General features: G+C 48.5%; 1 protein-coding gene across 1 annotated transcript in view; it reads left to right on the forward strand.

Annotated features, from left to right (window-relative positions):
* The window catches only part of NIN (ninein), a 76,594-nt gene that overhangs the window by 20,001 nt on the left and 34,704 nt on the right, over positions 1 to 21,889 (forward strand). Inside the window, exons 4-12 of the mRNA XM_054400312.1 lie at positions 5,449 to 5,488; positions 7,227 to 7,417; positions 8,779 to 8,925; positions 11,443 to 11,610; positions 13,908 to 14,044; positions 15,766 to 15,906; positions 16,074 to 16,248; positions 18,637 to 18,747; positions 20,683 to 20,772. Coding sequence (XP_054256287.1) covers positions 5,449 to 5,488; positions 7,227 to 7,417; positions 8,779 to 8,925; positions 11,443 to 11,610; positions 13,908 to 14,044; positions 15,766 to 15,906; positions 16,074 to 16,248; positions 18,637 to 18,747; positions 20,683 to 20,772 — 1,200 coding nt within the window. The remainder of the gene's footprint in view (positions 1 to 5,448; positions 5,489 to 7,226; positions 7,418 to 8,778; positions 8,926 to 11,442; positions 11,611 to 13,907; positions 14,045 to 15,765; positions 15,907 to 16,073; positions 16,249 to 18,636; positions 18,748 to 20,682; positions 20,773 to 21,889) is intronic.

Here is a 21,889-nt window from a genome sequence, read left to right on the forward strand (position 1 = left end):
TAACCACACTGTGCTCCTGTCTCCCAATGGGATCTCTTGTTGCACGTTTTGGGGTGGGTGAGATGATTAATCCTCTTCCATCTCGAGCAAAAATCCCTATTTATTTACTTATCTTTATCAGTATCACTCTCATGTCCCTAAAAGAAGATCCCCTTGGTATGCTCAGAAATTAGTTGCTTGGAGGTATTGGGTGGGGAGGGGATGGTGTCTTGTGGCCAAAAAGCTCATCAGGAGCCTCCTGAAGCATTGACTTCTTGAGTCTTGACGCAGCAAAACAGCCTTTGCAATTTTCTCCTGCTGTGTGTAGAAACACGCTGCTCCACAAGCCTGTCTCCAGCCCAGCGTTGTTTTGCTGGCCTGAGAACTGGGGCAGTGTGGCTTAATTGGTGCTTTCTTTCAACCAGTGCCAATTAAAAGGGCTCAGGCTCTGTCTGAGAGGCTTCCTTCTCTTTGTAAACACGAGAGGCTGGAGGGTTGGTCTGTGCGTGGGATTGGCTGCCCATGGAAGCTCCATGACCTCCATCCCTGGTGGCTTCCCACGTTCCACTGGACAAAGTTATGAGCAGCTGGGTCTGAACTCAGCATTCACCCTGCTGAGAGCAGAAGGGTGGTGTAGGGATCCTGAGGTTCCCTCTGACCCTCCTGGCTTCATCACTGAATCATAAAATGGTAGGATTCAGAAGGGAGCTCTGGAGATCATTAACCGCTGCTAATGCAAGTACTCCTAGATCAGGTTGCACAGGAATGCATCCAAAGGAGGAAACTCCACAAACACTCTCAGGGCAGCCTCTTCCAGTGCTCCATCACCCTCAAAGGAAAGACATTTTCCTTAAATTCCCTACGGATGCTACTTGGCTGATGGATGATGAGAAACTAATGGCCCTTGTGGTGTTATGGATGTGGTGCTAATGGAGCTGCAGCCATGAAAGCACTTAGAAATGCAACCTGAAAGCTTGTGGTGGTTACATCTGCACCTCTTCAGCCCCAGCTGCCACATGAGCTTGTTGCTCTTCATACAGGTGATGGGTCTTGTTGGGCTCTCAAGCCTGGGGTGGCTGAGAGATGACCAACTGTGCCTTGGAAGTGCTCTGACCTTGCTTTTGTTTCCTTTTTGTTTTGTGTTACATATAATGATGATCTGCTGAATGGTGGTGCAGGGTTGGGATGGGGAGCAGGTTTGGTGGCCTTGTGGTACCAGCATCAACCTGGCAGTAGGGCAGCAGCACCCTTTGGCACATATTTCCCAGCAATGCACCCCTGGGACTGGTGGGACTCTGGTGCTCTCTAGCTGAAGGCAGCTGACAAAGCCAGGTGTGGGTATTTGCTGTCCTTCAAGGCTCTCTGCTCTGACTGTTCCAACCAAGGAATTGATCTCTGGGCAAGCATGTGGGGAAGGAGAAATGGTGTCCCCAGCATAAGAAGGAATATTGAACTGCTGGAGCAGGTCCAGAGGAGGCCACAACGATGATCAGAGGGCTGCTGCACCTCTCCTATGGAGACAGGCTGAGAGTTGGAGCTATTCATCTGGAGAAGAGAGGGCTCCAGGGAGACTTCGGGGCAGCCTTCCAGTACCTAAAGGGGAGTACAAGAAAGCTGGGGAGGTACTTTTTACAAGGGCTTGTAGTGATAGGATAGGAGGGAAGGGATTGGAAGTTGAGAAGGGTAGATTTAGACTGGAAACGAGGAAGAATGGTGATGAGACACAGGAGCAAGTTGCCCAGGGAGGTCATGAATACCCCCTCCCTGGAGGTGTTCAAGGCTGGCTTAGATGAATCCTTAAACAAGCTGGTCTAGTGAGAGGTGTCCCCCATGGCAGGGGGTTGGAAGTAGATGATCTTGAAGGTCCCTTCCAATGCAAACCATTCTATGAATCCGTGATTCTATGCAATGGGGTTCGTGAGCACTGGTGTGAGGGCTCACCTGACTGCGTGCAGTGCTGAGCAGGGCTCTGTGTGCGCTCCCGATCGTCATTTTAATTAGCAATATATTCTGGTGGAGAACAAAGGTCTGTCTCGCTGAAGCAGATGGCAGTGGGGGAAGAAGTTGCTGCCTTATTATGGGGAGAGGCCACCAGGAGCAAACGGCACAAGCTGCAGATGCTGCTCCGATCCGAAGCATTGAAAGCCTTTGGCCATCTGCCGCTCGGCCCAGCCGGGCCCGCGGCTGCCCGCGGAATGCTGCATTCCTGGGGTCCCCGCCGCCGGCACGCCGAGCGCCGCCTGACCCGCCGCCAGCTGTAGCTCCTCCGCCGCGGGGGAGACAATGGCATCGGCATGCGTCGGCCTCTCTTTGTCCTCCCACCGGTGGTGGCCGACCGGGAGCCTTCACTGCACAAAGGATTCCCCCGAGCTGCCCACAGTGGGACCCTGGCACAGAGAGGGAGGAGGTCACACGAGCTACCTGGACTTAGTGGTAGTGGGTTTCCAGCTTGCAGCCCCCCTCCTGTATTGTTCCTAATGTCCAACCTAAGCCTCCCCTGGTGTAACTCGAGGCCAGAATTAACCAGATTGGAAGAGACCTTCGAGATCATCAAGTCCAACCTATCACCCAACACCATCTAATCAACTAAACCACGGCACTGAGTGCCTCACCCAGTCTTTTTTTAAACACTTCCAGGGATGATGATTCCACCGCCTCCCTGGGTAGCCCATTCCAATGGCCAATTACTCTTTCTATGAAGAATTTCTTTCTAAGATCCAGCCCAAACCTTCTCTGGTGCAGCTTTTGAGACTGTGTCTTGTTTTGTCACTGGTTGCCTGGGAAAAGAGACCGACCCCCACCTTGCTCCAACCTCCTTTCAGGGAGTTGCAGAGAGCCAGAAGGTCTCCCCTCAGCCTCCATTGCTCCAGGCTGAACAACCCCAGTTCCCTCAGCTGCCCCTCATAGGACTTGTGCACTAGAAAGTCCCTGAGGTGAGAAGCTCAGGTGCCGAATGGTTTAGGTCTGTTTCTCTATAAACATACATGCTGCTTATGTGAAAAGACTTGGAGACAGATGTGGACCCCCATTCTGAGCATCACTACCCAAATTCCCTTTGGTTTCCCTCTGTTCCACAGACAAGTGACTGCAGGGTGGTAGCTCTGTCTAGCAAAGATACCATCTCTCAGCACAAAGTTGGCCATTGGTACAGATAATTATGGGCTGGGATGACATCAGTTTGGGATTGCCAGACCTATTTTTGGGCTGTTTTCTGGTTTTTTTGCAGGTAGCAACTTGGTGGTACCTGTTGCCTCAGGTCTTGCTTTATGTGTGTGTTCCCTGGTGGTTTATCTGGCAAACCAAGAATTTAGTTTTGTCTAAATATGAGAAGGGACTTCTTTAAGGGTGGTGGAGCACTGGAGCAGGCTGCCCAGAGAGGTGGGAGAGTCTCCATCTCTGGAAATATTTAAGACCCACCTGGATGTGTTCCTGTGTGACCTTCTTTAGAGGACCCTGCCTTGGCAAGAGGGCTGAACTCTATCTCCAGAGGTCCCTTCCAACCCCTACCATTCTGTGACTCTGCTACATTAATACCTCAGTAGTGATGTCCTGCTAGGATCACTTTTTTGGGTCAAAATCTGCAGCTTTCTAGTGCAGTATTATATATATTCTTGGCTTTGTCCAGAGCTGCAGGTTCCAACCTCTTCCAGGCTGATTTCTTACTGGAAGAGCAAAGTTTAAATCCCATCTTTTCCATTCCTAATTCACAGAATGGCTTGGGTCAGAAGGGGCCTTTCAAGGTCAACTAGTCCAACTCCCTTGCAGTCAGCAGGGACATCTTCAAGGAAAACAGGTTTCTCACAGTTCCAAACAACCTGATCTGGAATGTTTCTAGGGATGGGGCTTCTACCACCTCTCTGGCCCCATGTCTGTCCCCGAAAGCAGAGGTGATGCAGAGAACCCTACCAACCCGTGGAGAGAAATGTTGCAGCCCTGGTCCAGCAGATGAAATGGCAGTGAGCAGCAGAGCTAAAAAAAGTCTGGTGACCTAATCCAGTTTCCATGGCAACATTGTAGATTAATGGCTTTTAGCTGTAATCTGAAAGAGACGTGTTGAACTTTTTATATGATGATTTAGAGCCTCTTCATGTCCTGGGTGACTTTGACTTCAAATCCATCAGTCACGCACATGCAAGAAGTAGTGGTGGAGAAGCAACATCTGCTGCTGCTGAACCAGGAGTTACTATCGTTGAGCATCGTGTGGGAGTAAATATCCTCAGCTGGTACAAGGGTGGCAGAGACAGGACAATGTGTAGCACATGGGGAAATAATTTCAAACAAGGTTCTTCTGCCCTGCTCCTGGTGTGGCCTGACCTGATGCAGCATTGCCGCAGAGGAAGTGGGATGGCTTAAGACTGGTAAAGAGTATGTTGTTCTTAATTCCACCTCAGCAGAGAGCTTGTTGGCAGCAGGGCTTCATCTGCTGAACTAGACCTACAGTTATCAGAGGTTTGGGAGTTGATCTGGATAAGTGGAGGCTGCCAGGCTTCAGGCTATGCAGGCAGATGTCCAAGTGCTGAGGAAAGTGGTGGAGCCACCATCCCTGGAGGTGTTAAAAAAAATGTGTAGATGTGGCACTTGGGGACATGGCTGAGTGGGCATGGTGGTGTTGCATTGATGGTTGGACTTGGTGATCTTAGAGGTCTTTTCCAACCTTACTGCTACTATGAAAAGGGGAAGCATAAAGCAGCAGAAGCTTAATTTCCCAAATTGCACTTGCTCTGGGAACAGATGTCTTAGAGTGATATAAAAGCTCCTTCCAACCCAAACCATCAAAGGTCTGGCTGTGTGCAGGACCTATGGGAATGAAAGAATAACCCAAACTCAGGTGGAGCCCTATATGCAGCAGGTGACAAGTGACAGGACAAGAGGAAATGGCCTCAGGTTGCACCAGTGGAGGTTTAGGTTGGACTTTAAGGAAATATTTTTCTATGAAAGGGTTTTCAAGGCCTGGAAGAGGCTTCTCAGGGCAGTGGTGGAGTCCTCATTCCTGGAGGGACTGAAAAGTTGTGTAGATGTACTGAGGGACACGGTTTAGTGGTGGACTTGGCAGTGCTAGGTTATTGGTTGGACTTGATGGATTTTAAGGCTCTTTTCCAACCAAAACAATTTACAATTTCATGTGATCTTCCCTGCACCCTCAGACAAGCAGTATGGTTTGCTTGGAGGGCAAATCCCTCGTTCTCCATCACCCTACCTGACTGTGCCACCTCTCATAGGTCATTTATGGGGCCTTAGGCATCTTCTGCTGCAGCTGTGACTTATCCCCACTGAAGAACCTTGCATGCCAGAAAAAGGCAGCATCAAAGAGCTGTGGATTGCCAGCCCAGCCCATGGGGAACAGAGAGATGAAAGCCTGGCAGCGTTGTTGGAGCCCTGTAGCTCTTTTGATGCTGATTGTGGAGTCTCTTTCATATGGGTGATGTCTTGCACTAGTAATAACTCAGGAACCTTTTGTTTTCTCCCTAGCACTGGAAGACACGAGACAGCGAGGAGTATGAGGCTGAGGGTAAGAGCAAACAGCAGCACCTTTGTGTGCTGCTTCTCTTTCTTTAACTTTGAATATGGATCAGAGAAGCACAGTAAGATGGTTCCAAGCCTTCTGAGGGGTCCCAGCCTGGTGTGGTCAAGAAGATGATTGGTGTGGGACAAGCCAGCTGTGAGCTGGGAATGAAATCTAAAGCAGGGCTTTAGCCCTGGGGCACAGTCTTGTGCCTTTTATCCTCTGCCCTCTTCTCCCTCTTGCTTGGTAGAGAAGCTTCCTTGCTGTTGGTGCTCTCAGTCTCCCAGGTTCCAGCAGCTCCCTGAGCAGCAGCTTTTGGGGGTCCCAGTTGAGAGTGTTCATGTCCTGGTCCCCCCGCCCTGTCCTGAGGCTGCTGGCTGTAGTGGAGCCTGGTAGGCACTAGATGTCAGCATGGACCACTAGTTAAATGTTTCCTAATTGTCCTGAAGGGTGACCCTAAGGTGACTGCTGGCCTTTGGCACTAACCTGCAGCGTGCAGAGTTCAAGGTCCTTGGTGTACAAATACAAGGCTCCAGCTGGCCTGCAGATAGCAGCTCAAGATGGGGTTTGCTCCTCACTAAAGTGCCTTATTGATGGGACTCTGCCATGTTGCAGCTTTTCATTGCTTCAACACCTCTTCAGAGTTTGGCTGCTCTCTAAACCCTGTTCCATCTGAAAAGACCAAATTTTTTCTCCAAAAGCCACTTTCCCAGCCCCACAGTGAGGTAGTGGGTGGAAGTGTTTGCAGCTGAGCAAGCTGTGACTGGTTTGTGTCTAGTAACTCTGTTTCCAGCTGATTGAAAATGCACTCCAAGCTTTGCTGGAAGTAGAGGAGATGTGTTCAAGCTGGCTATTGGGTTTTTTCTTCCCCTGAAGAGCTCTTTGGAAGTGCCTAGATCAAAACAGACACTACACTTTACAAGCAAAGGGGATGGGAGTTTGGGCAGCTCCACTTGGGAGGTGACATTTGTGAAGACAGGCAACCACTGAAGTTCTTGACCCAGTTAAGGTGTATTTAGATATGGAACTCGTTCAGTCATAGATTCATTGAACTGCCTGAGTGGAAGGGACTTTAAAAATCATCTAGTTCCAACCCCCTGGCATGGGCAGGGACACCTCTCTCTAGACCAGGTTGTTCAAAGCCTCATCCATCCTGGTCTTAAACACTTCCAGGGTGAGAAATCCACAACTTCTTTGGGCAGCCCATTCCAGTGTCTCACCACCCTCACAGTAAAGAACTTTTTCCCCATGTCTGGTTTAAATCTACCCTGATCCGATTTAAAACCATTTCCCCTTACAGTCCTCTGCCTTGATCCCATAACTGCCCAGAAGGGTCCCTTCTCCCTCCATGCTAGCAGTGAAGTCAGTAGGGTTGCCCTTCCCCTGGCCCCCAGCCCGTGTTGGCTATTGGATTTAGACTAGATAGAAGGAAGAAATTGTTTATGCTGAGAGTGGTGAGATACTGGCCCAGGCTGCCCAGGGAGGTGGTAGCTGCCCCATCCCTGAAACCATTCCAGGTCAGGTTGTTTGGGGCTCTGAGCAACCTGCTCTAGTTGCAGATGTCCCTGCTGACTGCAGAGGGGTTGGACTGGATGACCTTGTAAAAGTCCCTTCCAACCCAAACCAATCTGTGATTCTATGCTGAGCAGCAAGTTCTCTGTGATGTGCAAACCCCCCAGGTGCTCTGGTGATCACTTGTGTGCAGTAGATGGACAGAAACCCAAGCAGTTTCCTCCTTTTCCAGGGCAGCTGCGCTTCTGGAACCCAGATGACCTGAATGCCTCCCCTGGAACATCACTGCCCACCCCAGACTGGATAGAAGAGAAACTGCAGGAGGTCTGTGAGCACCTTGGCATCACCAGGGATGGTCACCTGAACCGCAAAAAGCTTGTGTCCATTTGTGAGCAGTATGGGCTCCAAACGGCAGCTGGGGAGGTGAGTGCACCTGGGCTTTAGTGTAGCCCTCACAAAGTATGTCTTGTGCTTAACCAGGTTGCTACCTGGAAGGTGGTTTTCAGCTCCAGCTTGTGGCTTTCCAGCACGTTTGTTGGTGTCACCCCATCAGGCATGGGAGGCTGCTCTAGGGGAAGGCAGCTGGCACCGTAGCGTGCGTGGCTTCTCTTGCAATCACAGAGGCAACTGAAACGTAAAAACACATCCTGCATTCCAACCGTGTCTCCTTAAGCCCCAAAATCTTTTAGCTAAGACAGTAAATATGAGTTTAAAATATTCATAGATGGTTGATTTGGCTTTGAGGAGACCCATGGGCAGTTTATGTTCCACATGAAGAGTCCACAAGAAAATGATTTATTGAGGAAAAAGAAGTCTCTTGTCAATTTAGGATTTAGTTTTATTAAAGAATTAGTTGAAGTTTTGTTCCACCTTAAAATAACATGGCTCACAATAATTTCTTTTAGAAAACCTGTTTCTGAGCAGGTTTCCTTTGCAACAAAATGTTCTCAGGATATTAAAGCAGAAAATGGAAAAAAAAAATATACCCTAGACAAAGAAAAAGTGAAGGCTTCATCTTAGCATCTCTGCTTCTAATAAGGTTGGTCTTGCTTTTCAGAGAGCAGACTGCCCTGAAGCAGGAACCAGATTTATTATAACCTTGAAGTGTCTTCTAGGTTTGTTTTTGGGTTTTGTTTTTTTTTTGTTTGGTTGGTTGGTTGGTTTGGTTTTTGCTTGGTCACTTCCCAAACTGCTAGGATTTTGGATTCTCTCTCATTACTTTGAACTGAATCCCTGAGATTACCCTGTTCAAGAGCAGGATGAAACAAAGGGGTTTTCATGCTCCTCCAAGATGAGCAGGAGGTTTTACAAACAGGATTTTCACAGTGTATGTGGCTCTGCATTTCCTATATGGAGAAGAGGCAACAGGCACAAACTTGAACAGAGGAGTTTCCATCTAGACATGAGGAGGAACTTCTTTACTTTGATGGATCATTGAACCAAGATGCCCAGTGAGGTTGTGGAGTCTCCTCTGGAGAGATTCCAAATCCACCAGAACTTGTGATCCTGTGCAACCTGCTGGGAGTGACCCTGATTTAGCAAAGGCATTGGACTAGGTGATCTCCAGAGGTCCCTTCCAACCCGTACCAGTCTGTGACTCTGTGAAGGTTCTGTATGAAGGTGCCAGGGTGGTCAGGCTGCTGCAGTGTGACAGTAACTCTTGTTTTGCTCTCTTATTTCTGTAGAGCCTTGGGAATAGGATGTTTTCTGCTGAGCCAAATTGTTGCCACAGTATTTTTTTTTTGCAATAACGAGGTGTGATTTCTATTCTCTGCGACTTGCAGGTGATTGAAGAGGTGCTCCATAACCTGGAGCAAGATGGCACCATGAGCGTGGAGGACTTCTTCTATGGCTTGTTTAAAAATGGCAAGTCATTGACACCATCGGCATCTACTCCGTACCGACAGCTGAAACGGCACCTCTCCATGCAGGTGAGAAACTGAGCTGGATCCTGGGGTAAAAGCAGGAGTACAAGTCCTGACCAAAGCCCTTGCAGCATGTCTTCCCCTCTTCTTCCCCATTGAAGGGGCTGGAGAACAGGTCTTGTGAGGAGCAGCTGAAGAAACTGGGGTTGTTCAGTCTGGAGAAAAGGAGGCTGAGGGGAGACCTCATTGCTCTCTACAACTCTCTGAGAGAAGGTTAGAGCCAGGTGGGGTTTGGTCTCTTCTCCCAAGCCACAAGTGATAGGATGAGAGGAAATGGCCTGAAGTTGCACCAGAGGAAGGTTTAGTTTGGATATTAGAAGGAACGTTTTCGCTGAAAGGGTTCTTAAGCAGGGGAACAGGCTGCCCAGGGAGGTGGGTGAATCCCCATCCCTAGAAGTGTTTAAAACATGTAGAGGTGTGGTGCTGAGGGACGTGATTTAGCACCAGACTTGGCAGCGTTGCATAATGGTTGAACTCTATCTTAAAGATTTGTTTCCAACTGAAATGCTTCTGTGATTCTGTGGTTTGTCACTGTGGTGATGTAGCCGTGATGGCTCTCCTCCCATATCAAGGTAGCTGATGGCAGCTTCTGCTTTACCCTTCCAGGGATGCGACCACCTCCACCCCAAGCAAGAGTGATGGGGTTAAGCTGCTGCAGGCTTGGTCAGGGAATATGGGAGGATAAAGCAGAAAATGCTCTTAAAGCAAAGGGGAGATGGCTCCCCTTTAAAGTGGCATGCCTTAGAGGTCATAGAATCATAGAAGTTTTGGTTGGAAGGGACATTAAACATTATTTAGTTTCTACCCTCTGCCATGGGCATGGACAGATGAGACCAGGCTGCTCAAAACCCCATCCAGCCTGGCTTTGAACACTTCCAGGGTTGGGGCATCCAACATTTCCTTGGGCAATCTTTTCCAGTGTATCACCACCCTCATGGTGAAGAATTTCTTCCTTGTGCCTAATCTAAATCTCCCCTCTTTCAATTTAAAACCATCACCCCATGTCCTGTCACTACCCTCCCTGATAGAGTCCATCCTCAGCTTCCCTGTAGGCTCATTTTAAATACTGGAAGGACTCTTTCAAACTGTGAAATGCAGAAAGCAAATGAGATAAGCTGGATGTGTGGGGAAGCAGTGACCTTGAATTGGCTGACTCTGGCCAGGCAAGTCCCACATCTCCATTTTATTTTTGAGAGAGAGAGCTTGAATTTTGTGAGCTTGGTTGGACTATGGTTGAACTTGATCTCTAAGATCTCTTTCAACCTCAACAGTTTGTCCCTGGAGGTATTCAAGAAATACGTGGATATGGCACTTTGGGACATGGCTTAATGGCCATGATTCAGGCTGAACGTGAGGAAGAAGTTCTTCACCATGAGAGTGGTGAGAACCTGGAATGGGTTGTCCAGGGAGGTGGTTGAGGCCCCATCCCTGGAGGTGTTTAAGGCCAGGCTGTATAAGGCTCTGGCCAGCCTGATCTAGTGTGAGGTGTCCCTGCCCATGGCAGGGGGGTTGGAACTAGATGATCCTTGTGGTCCCTTCCAACCCTGACTGATTCTATAATTCTGATTGTATGATGGTTTTAGGTTGATGGTTGAACTTGATGATCTTAGAGGTCTTTTCAAACCTAAGCAATTCCACAATTCTATGACAGCAGTTTCTGCAGCCTGCAAGTAGGAGAGACACTTCCCAGAGCAGAACCAGCAGCCAGGGAAGGGAAGATGTCAGATGCCCTACGATGAAATTTGGAAGTCAGCATGGCCATGAGACTGGCCATGTCTAGCTGGGTACCCAGGGGTGCACTGCTGGGAACCATGTGCCAAAGGGTGCTGCTGTCCTACTGCCAGGTTGGTGCTGGTACCACAAGGCCACCAAACCTGCTCCCCATCCCAACCCTGCACCACCATTCAGCACATGATCATCGTTACGTGTAACACAAAGCAAAAAGGAACCAGAAGCAAGGTCAGAACACTTCCAAGGCACAGTTGGTCATCTTTCAGCCACCCCAGGCTTGAGAGCCATCACTTGTATGAACAGAAACAAGTTCAGGTGGCAGCTGGGGCTGAAGATGTGCAGATGTAACCACCACAAGCTTTCAGGTTGTATTTCTAGGTGCAAGTGGCAGCCAGGGCCAGAGATGTACAGCTTTAACCACAACAATCTTCTACAATCAGTCTAGAATTTGAGGGCTACAGCAAAAGCACCTGTGCACATGTTCCCTTCAGCCTTTTAAGGGGAGGTAAAATTGGAACCCAAAAATGGACACTGGAGAACACTTTTGGAGAATTGAGAACAGTTCTGGAACTGTTCCTCCTCGAATTTATCCTAAGCCCGAGGCGCCTGGCCACACAACAGTGCCTGAGGTCAATCACGGTGCTCCTGATGGGTATTTGCTTGGCAGTGAGGAAAAGCAGCTCTTAATCCTTAATCTCCAGAGCGCTGTTAGTGAAATTACATTTCTAAGCCTTTCTTGTGGCGGGGTGGCTCTGCCCATGCCCTGTCCCACCTTCTCCCTTCTCTCGGCAGTCGTTTGATGAAAGTGGGAGACGAACCACCACCCCCTCGGCCATGCCCAACACCGTCGGCTTCTGCCTCTTCTCCAGCTTGGATGATGGGATGGGCTACAGCTGCGTGGAGGGTGTCCTTGACTGTTGGCACCAGGAGGGCATAGAGAACAGCCAAGAGATCCTGAAGGTAATTGAAAACTCCATCTCACTTTTTTTCACAGAATTTCAGCATGGTGGGGGTTAGAAGGGACCTCTGGAGATCAACCCCTCTGCTAAAGCAGGGTCACCCATAGTAGTTTGTCCAGGATCAAAATATCCAGGTGGGTTTGGAAACTCTCCAGGGAAGGAGACTCCACAACCTTTCTGCTCAGCCTGCTCCAGGGCTCCAGCACTCTCACAGCAAAGAAGCTTCTCCTTAAGTTCAAGTGGAATCTTCTGTGTTCTAGTTTGTGCCCATTGTCCCTTTTCCTGTCCTTGGCCACCACTGCAAAAAGCCCAGCCCCATCCTTCTGATCCTCCTTTTTCTTTTTTTTTTTTTTTTTTTTTTTTTTTTTTTTTTTTTTTTTACCCCAGCATGGGATGTGGGTAGGTGGTGAGACACTGAAACAGGTTGCCCAGGGAGGTCACAGATGCCCTCTCTCTGGAGGCGTGCAAGGCCAGATTGGATGAGGCTTTGAGCAGCCTGGTCTAGTGGGAGGTGTCCCTGCCCATGGCAGAGGGATTGGAACTAGATGATCCTTAAGGTCCTTTCCAAACCGTTCTGTGATGATATTTTTGTCTCCTTTAACATTCCCAGTTCTAGTGGCAAGACATTTGGGAACTTTCCAATAATTTCCTTTTTGAAAGACTGGTGCATCCCAGAGAAGCTAGAAATTAGTGATAAAAATGTCCCATGACTTCCAGCTTGGGTGGAAGAGGTCACCTATATTTGTAGAAAGCAATTTAATTCCTTTTAGCTCCCTAAATAGCTGCACCTACAAACCTTTTAGCATGAGATGACCTGAATTCTTGCTTCTGCTGAGGTGTGGAGGACAGCACTTGAAACCTTGCCCAGGAATTAGTGTTTTATTATGTGGAGTGAAAGGATAATGGGGGTTGCAAATCAGATAGCTGAATTAAAGCCCCTTCCCTGTTCGTCTAGTTAAAGTCATGGACAGGAGAAGATAATCCCACATGTGTGTTTGGAGGCCATTGGTGGGCTCACAGAATTGCCTAGAATGGAAAAGACCTCTAAGATCATTGAGTCCAATCATTAGCCAAACACTGACAAGTCCTTGGCTAAACCACATGCTTCAGCACCACATCTACATGATTCTTAAATACCTCCAGGGATGGGGACTTTACCACCTCCCTGGGCAAGCCATTCCAATGCCTGATAACCCTTTCAGTGAAGAAATTCTTCCTCATATCCCACCTGAATCTTCCTTGGTGCAACTCAAGGCCATTTCCTCTTGTTCCCAAAATGGATGGTGGCAGATTTCTCCTGGTATTTAATGTCCATGTGGATATTGAACATCCAGGCTGGAATAAACTGCCATTGCTCAGCGTTTAAAACCCACATGTACCCTCTGCTTGGTAACTTGGGACTGTTTCACAGAGTGATGGGGGTTGGGAGGGACCTCTGGACATCATCCAGTACAACTCCCCTGCTAAAGCAGGGGCATCCACAGCACCTTGCCCAGGATCACAAAGTCCAGGCAGGTCTGCAATCTCTCCAGAGGAGACTTCACCACCATTCTGGGAAGCCTGCTCCAAGGCTCCAGCCCCCTCACAGCAAACAAGTTTCTCCTCCTGTTCAGATGGAATCTCCTGGGTTCCAGTTTGTGCCTGTTGCCACTGCAGGGTCACCTAGAGCAGGTTGCACAGGCCAGCATCAATGTGAGCTTTAAATGACTCCAGAGACAGTGAGCTTTAAGTGACTCCACCACCTCTCTGGGCAGCCTCTTTCCACCAGATGTGCATGATGCACCTTTGCCTTTTGCGGGTTGCTTTAAACCATGTCCCAAAGTGCCATGTCCACCACCTCCAGGGATGGCGACTACACGATGTCTTTGGGCAGCCTATTCCAATTCCTTGCTATCAAAAACCTCCTATAAGGCTGCTTCTGTGTGGTCTGCATTGGTTTAGTTTAACATCTTCAACCATGTCCCTGCAGCGTTTGAGGCTGTAAAAAGACCAATGTAGTTAATTCCTCTAGAGAAGGAGGACTTTTAATCAAGTGTGGGATTAATTTCCTGTTGGTCTTGCAGCCTAACCAGGGCACTCTCCATCTCCACAGCTGGCAGCAGCTCTTTAATGCAGGAAGGTGGTGGAGATGTCTGGTTTACTGCCCCCAAGGCATTTCTGTGTGACAGATTAATCAGCAAGCAAAGATCTTTCCTGAGCCTCCTCATTTTATCCTGTCACTTCACCTACTAAATGTCTCCAGGCTCCTCGCAGGGCCAGGAAGCTTGTTCTGCTCTAACGATGTGGTGCTTTTTGCAGGCTTTGGATTTCAGCTTGGATGGGAAGGTGAACTTGACGGAGCTGACGCTGGCACTAGAAAATGAGCTCTTAATAACCAAGAATGGAGTCCACCAGGCAGCCCTGGCAAGCTTCAAAACGGAGATAAAACACTTGCTGTAAGTCAATGGTGATTCGGAGTCCTTCTTCCAGGGGCATCAGCATGGTGCTGCTGTTTCTAGACTAGGTTCTTTGGGCAGAAACTTCCAACTCTCTTGTTTTGCAGGGGTTAAACACTCAAACCTAAGTATGGCAGAAAAATGTATTTCCAATAATCAAAGCAGGAAGCTGTTCCCAGCCCTGTTCTGCCATCTGGAGATGGTCGCTGCACTCTGTAGCAGGCATTGATAGCCAAGGACTGTAAAACTTAGAATCATAGAATCATTTAGGCTGGAAAAGATCTTTAAGATCCTTGAGTCTAACTGTTAACCCAGCATTGCTAAGTCCATCACTAAACCATGTCCCTCAGCACCACATCTACATGGCTTTTTAAATCCTGCCAGGGATGCTGATTCCATCACTGCCCTGGGTAGCTTCTTCCAGGACTTGAAAGCCCTTTTGGTGAAGAAGTTTTTCCTCATGTCCAACCTAAACCTTCCCTGCTGCAAATTGAAGCTGTTTTTTTCTCATCCCATCGCTTGTAACTTGGAAGAAGACACCAACCCCCCCACCTTGCTCCAACCTCCTTTCAGGTAGTTGTAGAGGGTGAGAAGGTCTCCCCTGAGGCTGGTACAAGTTGATGAGCATTGCCTGTAATCCCAGCTGACTTCTTGCATTAGTGTTACACGTGCTTTGCCATGTGATGGAGGTGTGGGTGAGGAACAAAACCATCAAGCTCCCTAACCTTTTTCATTTGAAAGTCAACTCAGTTTGACTTCACACTGGCCTCTTTGTGCAGGTTTCCCTGTTGAGAGTGTAGGAGATAGGAAACATCTCCTTGTACACCAACACATATCTCAATATATTCCAGTCATCCATTGGAATGCTCTCTCCAGTGGATAGTCTTCAAAATTGGACACTTATAAGATTTGGGTGGACAGGGTGCTGGGCCATCTTGTCTGGAACATGCTTTTGCCACCAAAGGTTGGGTTTAGATGATCCTTGTGGGAGATCTTACAAAATTGTGATCGAAGCCAGACTGGATGAAGTGATAAAGGTAATAAAATGACAAGTAGTAATAAGGGGGACAGAAAGTGGGCAAAATGGCACAGAGCTGCAATTCAACAGGGCTGGACCCAAGGAGTTCAAGTGCTGAGGTCTTGGGACCTATGGGGATATGAAGACATGTCTGAAGCAAGTTAGAATCATAGAATCTTAGAACTCTAGAATGGTTTGGATTGGAATTGCCTTAAAGATCATCTAGTTCCAATCCTGCTGCCACAGGGAAGGACAATTTCCACTACCTCAAAGCCCTTTCTAACCTGCCCTTCTTGTGGGCTCTTTCAAGATTACTATTCATATCTAGTAACTAAATGTCTTCCTGGAACCTTTTCTTCTCCAGGCTGAACAGCCGCAACTCCCTCAACCTGTCCCCATAGTGCGGGCAGTGCTGCAGCCCTCTGATCATCTTCATGGTCCTTCTCTGGACCTGTTCCAGCAGTCCAGAGATGTGGAAGCCCCACCCCTGTAGACATTCAAGGTCAAATTTGATGGGGCCCTGATCTAGTTGGAGATGTCCCTGCTAATTGAAGGGCAGGGGGATGTCAGACAAGATGGCCTTTGAGGGTCCCTTCCAACCCAATGCATTCTATGATTCTACTCTGTGATGAGCCTCTTGCAAGTACATTCTTTGGGGAGCTGGGAGAAGTGAGCTAATCCAGGCTGGATGTGTTTACTGTAGAGAGAGGGTTGACCAAGTGGCCAGAGAGAAAGAGAAGCTGCGGTCAGACTTGGAAAAAGCTGAGAAGCTGAAGTCCCTGATGGCTTCTGAAGTGGACGACCACCATGCTGCAATTGAGCGCCGGAATGAGTACAACCTCAGGTATGGTGTCCCAGTTCATCCCTCCCCTCCTCACTGGCATCACTGCCATGGCATTGCAGGGACTTGGTGATGAAGGCAGTGGCTCAACACCTGCAGATAACCACAACCATGGTATTTGTCATCTGCTGCTTCTTATGAGCTCTTCTTACCTCCCGATGCCTTTGTAGGAAGCTGGATGAGGAGTACAAGGAACGGATTGCAGCTCTGAAGAATGAGCTCCGGAGAGAGCGGGAGCAAATCCTGCAGCAGGCTAACAAACAGCGGCTGGAGCTGGAGCAGGAAATAGAAAAGCTGAAAACTGATGAGAACTACATGAGGGACCGCCTGGCCCTTTCCCTGAAGGTAACAGGGACTGAAATGCAGCTGGTGGGTTCCCCTGGGACATCCTTGCCTCCTGGAAGTAGGGAGCAAGCCGTTGTTGAGAGGATGTGACATGACGAATGTGGAGTTAGCTGAAAGGGATTTTGGCAGCAATATAGATGTGGATGGATGAGATTGGGGTTTTGGGTCATCTTGATAGGTTATTCTTTGGAGAAGAGCATGGTTTAATGGTCATGGTGGTGTTGGGTCAACAGTTGGGCTCAGTCTTAGAGGTCTTTTCCAACAGAAATGCTTCTATGGTCCTATATCTAGAGGGTGGGGGTCAAGAGGATGGAGCCAGCCTCTTTTCAGTGGAGGCTGGTGACAGGACAAAAGGCAATGGGCACAAACTGTAATCCTGGGTGTTCTACCTGAACAGAAGGAAATTTTGCTGTGAAGGTCCTAGAGATGGCTGCCCAGAGAGGTGGAGTCTCCTTCCCTGGAGAGATTCTAATCCTGCTTAGACATTGTGATCCTGGACAACCTGCTCTGGGTGACTCTGCTTTAGGGGAGGGGGTTCGGACTGGATGATTTCCAGAGGTCCCTTCCAACCCCCATCATTCTGTGATTCTCCTTGGATTCATAAGGCTTCAGTTCAAATCTCTGCTGCCATCAAGTGCAGAGTGTGTGTGTGTACAGCTAGAGGATGGGCTGTCAGCCTTGCTGGATGGTTGGATGTCCAGCCAGGAGACAGTACATCTTGACAGTCTCCTTCTCTGGAGAGATTTCAAACCCAAATGGACATTGTAATCCTGGGCAACCTGCTCTGGGTGACCCAGCTTTAGCAGAAGAGTTAGACTAGATGATCTCCAGAGTCCCTTCCAACCCCTACCAGTCTGTGAGTCTGTGATCAGACATTCACATCCTTTTCCTAGATTATTTTTAATCGCAGTATATCAGAGGCTGGAAGGGACCTCAAGAGATCATCAGGTCCAACCCTCCTGCCAGAGCAGGATCACTTAGGATAGTCTGCACAGGAATGCATCAAGGTGGGTTTGGAAAGGCTCCAGAGAAGGAGACTCCACAACCCACCTGGGGAGCCTGTTCCAGGGCTCTGTCACCCTCACTGTAAAGAAGTTTCTACTCATGCTGAGGTGAAATCTTCTATGTTCAAGTTTGAACCCATTGTTCCTTGTCTTATCATTGTGAACCACTGAAAAGAGCCTGTCCCCCTCCACTTGACACCCACCCCTCAGATTTTTGTACACATTGATGAGATCCCCTCTCAGTCTTCTCCAGACTAAATAGCCCCAGGGATCTCAGTCTCTCTTCATAGGGGAGATGCTCAAGTTCCCTAATCATCCTTGTGGCTCTCCATTGGATTCTCTCCAGCAGGTCTCTGTCTCTTGAACTGGGGAGCCCAAAACTGGATGCAGTATTCCAGGTGTGGTCTCAGCAGGGCAGAGTAGAGAGGTAGAAGAACTTCCCTAGACCTGCTGGACACACCTTTCTTGATGCATCCCAGGATCCCATTGGCTCTCTTGGCCACAAGAGCACATTGTTGTTCCATGGAGAACTTGCTATCCACCAGCACTCCAAGGTCTTTCTCTGTGGAGCTGCTTTCCAGCAGGGCAGCCTCTAACCTGTACTGGTGCCTGTTGTTATTCCTCCCCCGATGTAGGACCTTGCACTTGTCCTTAAACTTCATGAGGTTTGCCTGCACCCAGCTCTCCAGCCTGTCCAGGTCACGTTGGATGTCAGGGTGTCAGCCAGCCCCCCCTGTTTTGTATCATCAGTGAACTTGCTGAGGGTACTCTCAATCCCCTCATCCAAGTCGTTGATAAAGATATTGAACAAAACTGCACCCAGTACTGATCCCTGGGGAACACCACTTGCCACAGGCCTCCAAGTTGGCTCTGTCCCACTGATGATGACCCTCTGAACTCTGTTGTTCAGCCAGTTTTCAATATGTTTTTAGAAAACACTTAAAGCACAAATTCTATTTTTTTTTTTATCTGACCCAATGCCTTACCATAAAATTAAACTTTCGCCAAGTCTCAAAAAAACAAACAAAAAAATAATGGTGTTGTCTTAAGAACAACATCAAAAGATCTGATGTTCAGAGAGAGCTCATACACCCCTGCAGATGGCCATGCAAGCAGCTTTTGCAGGAGCTGGGTGTGCTGTGAACATGAGGACAACTGTAAAGCACCTGAAACACCACCTGAAAGGCAAAAGGAGCGCAGGGGTTGTGAGCTGGTCATGGATTCACAATTCCTCTCTTCTCTTGAAGCAGGAAGAGCATCGTGCTTCTGTGATCATGCTTTGACTTGACTGGCAGATGATTTGTTTTTCTAATGACTTACCATGGACTAATGTTTTTCCATCTCCAAATGCTGAGGCAGTGGTGGGATTTTTCATTTGTTCCAGGAAAACAGCCGCCTGGAAAACGAGCTACTGGAAACAGGGGAGAAACTGGCTGAGTATGAAAGTTTGGCAAGCAAACTCCAGAGGAACTTGGAGAATGTCCTGGCTGAGAAGGTAATTCCTCCTCTTTCCAGCCTGTGTCCAGAATTAAATTGCTTTTCAGTTACTACCCTCAAGCTGCCAATTTAACTAATAACTGGAGGCTTTTGAGGTCCTTATCCAGATGTGTCTAAGTGGTTGACATGGACCACCTGACTGACTTGTAGTTAAGGAAATTGAAGATACTCCATCTTAGTTGTAGTTTTATACTAATTAAGAGTAGGGATCCTGAGTATGAAGCAATCATCCCACATCTCTGCAGGGGTATTTTTTCCCAGCATGTAGTTTTGGATAGACCCAATGTGCAGGTCCTTCTAGGGAAGACGATACATAGGTGAGGTGTTAGATGGCATCTCTGCTGAGCTTAGGTGAAAACTGAGGTCACCTTGGTTGTATTACAGTAAACTCATCAGAATATCAGCTTCTGCAGCAGCAGCTCATCTGAGTGTGCATCTATAGGCAAAGGCTCAGGTGGCTTCATCTGCTGATGGGCAGCATGTGAAGAGAGGGGATTGTGCCCCTCTGTTCCACTCTGAAATCCTACCTGCAGTGTGGGAGTCCTCAGCACAGGAGAGACATGGCCTGTTGGAACAGCGCCAGAGGCGGCCACAAGGAAGATCCAAGGGCGGGAACCCATCTTCTGTGAGGCCAAATGGAGAGAGTTGTTCAGCCTGAAGAACAGAAGGCTCCAGGCAGAGATTCTTGTGTCCTTTGAGTGCTTTAAAGGGGCTGGTCAGAAAGCTGGGGACAGACTTTTGAGCGGGGTCTGTTATGACAGGACATGAGGTGGTGGGTCTAAACTAAAAGATGGAGATTCAGATTGGAGAGAAGGAAGAATGGTGAGACGTTGGCCCAGGTTGTCGAGAGAGGTGGTAGATGCCCCATCACTGGAACCATTCCAGGTCAGGTTATGTGGGGCTGTGAACAACCTGCTCTAGTTGCAGATGACCCTGCTGACCTTTAAATGTCCCTTCTAACTTAAACCATTCTGTGGTTCTACAACACACTGGGGCTCTCACCCAGCAAGCTGGGATTGTTTGTCTGAGATGTATGCATGCTAAGGTAGCAGGCTGTGGTCTGCAGTCAAAGTCAGCATAAGAACTATGGTAAGATAGGAGCTGGCATTTCTTAGGGAGTTTGCTCATTATCTTCTACCAGCAGAATTTGTATTTGACAGCCAGAGAGCAGCCAGACAGAGAGGGACCTGGGGGTACTGACTGACAGCAGCTGAACATGAGCCAGCAGTGTGCCCAGGTGGCCAAGAAGGCCAATGGCATCCTGGCCTGTATCAGGAATAGTGTGGCCAGCAGGAGCAGGGAGGTCATTGTACCCCTGTACACAGCACTGGTTGGGCTGCACCTCCAGTACTGTGTCCATTCTGGGCCCCTCAGTTTAAGAAGGACATTGAGATGCTTCAACATGTCCAGAGAAGGGCAACAAGGCTGGGGAGAGGTCTGGAGCACAAACCCTATGAGGAGATGCTGAAGGAGCTGGGAGCCTGGAGAGGAGGAGGCTCAGGGGAGACCTCATTGCTGTCTACAACTACCTGAAGGGAGGTTGTAGCCAGGAGGGGTTTGGTCTCTTCTCCCAGGCAACCAGCACCAGAACAAGAGGACACAGTCTCAAGCTGTGCCAGGGGACGATTAGGCTGGAGGTGAGGAGAAAGTTCTTCACAGAGAGAGTTGTTAGATGTTGGAACGTGCTGCCCAGTGAGGTGGTGGAGTCACCATCCCTGGAGGTGTTCAAGAGGGGATTGGACGTGGCACTTGGTGACATGGTCTAGTAGTCATGAGGTCTTGGGTGACTTTGATGATCCTTGAGGTCTTTTCCAACCTTATTGATTCTGTGATTCTGTAAAAGGACAGAGGGGTGAGGGCCCAAGCTGCAGGACTGGGATGAGCAGGACCATTGGGTGGCAAGAATAACTGGATCCCATTGATGTTGTTTCAGTTTGGTGACCTGGATCCCAGCAGTGCAGAGTTTTTCCTGCAGGAGGAGAGGCTGGCCCAGATGAGAAGCGAGTACGAGCAGCAGTGCAGAGTAAGTGGAGCCCAGAGGCGGGAGACCCAGCACCCATCTGCCCATGTTCACTGAGAACATCCTTACTGTGAACAGCAGCCCACAGCAGCAATATAGTGCTGCTGGGTTGGGGCTTCTTCCTATATAATGTCTTTTTTTATGTTAATTTAAGCTCTTGAAGGGTGGAAAGCACTTGCTGCAGAGGCAGTTGGCCAAGAGAAGAGACGAAGGTGCCCCAAGGGTAGGCTGGGGTGGAGTCTCTGGAGCCTTCTTGGTTTCCCAGCTGCACGTCAAGCTCATCTCCTTGTCCATTTGTTAGCATTTAGTTGATTTCTGAAATAAACTCTGTCTTAATTTGAATTCTATGTTAAATTCTAATTTGAAATGCAGGAGCCAACAGCATAAATAATCTGTGTCTGAGTTTTGCTGGTTTCTAGAGCAGTAGTATTTTCTTAAGCTTTACATTTCCAGTTTTCTTTTGTTGTCTTCTTCCTCAGTCTTGTATGGCTGAACTTTCTTTAAGGTGGGTCTGCGGGTTGTCTGTGAACCAGACTGCTACCTACTGTGGTTACCAGAACTTGGCTTATGATAACTTTCATTCAGTAATGAGCTACCTTGGCAAAAGGCTGTTGGAGCAAGCCCAGAAGAGACCACAATGATCTGAGGGTGGGATGCTTCTGCTGTGAGGGCAGGCTTTAGAGAGTTGGGGTTGTTCAGCCTGGAGAATTGAAGGCTCCAGGGAGACCTCATGGCCTTTCAGTACTTACAGGGGCTTCTAAGAAAGGTGGGAACAGACTTTTTAGCAGGGTCTTTTGTGACATGATAAGGGCTGATGGGTTTAAACTAAAAGAGGGAGATTTAATCTAGATTTAAGGAAGAAAAATTGATGTTGGGGGTTGTGAGACACTGCCCCAGGTTGCCCAGAGAGGTGGTAGGTGCCCCATCCCTGAAACCATTCCAGGTCATGTTATTTGGGGCTCTGAGCAACCTGCTTTAGTTGCAAATGTCCCTGCTGACTGCAGGGGGGTTGGACTAGCTGACTTTTAAAGGTCCTTTGCAACCCAAACCATTCTTGATTCTAATCTGAAACAGCACAGTAGCTCTCATACAAAGTTGCTTATTAAAAGCAAAGATCTTC

The sequence above is a fragment of the Indicator indicator genome, chromosome 4 (genome assembly GCF_027791375.1).
Source record: "Indicator indicator isolate 239-I01 chromosome 4, UM_Iind_1.1, whole genome shotgun sequence".
Classification (NCBI taxonomy): Eukaryota; Metazoa; Chordata; class Aves; order Piciformes; family Indicatoridae; genus Indicator; species Indicator indicator.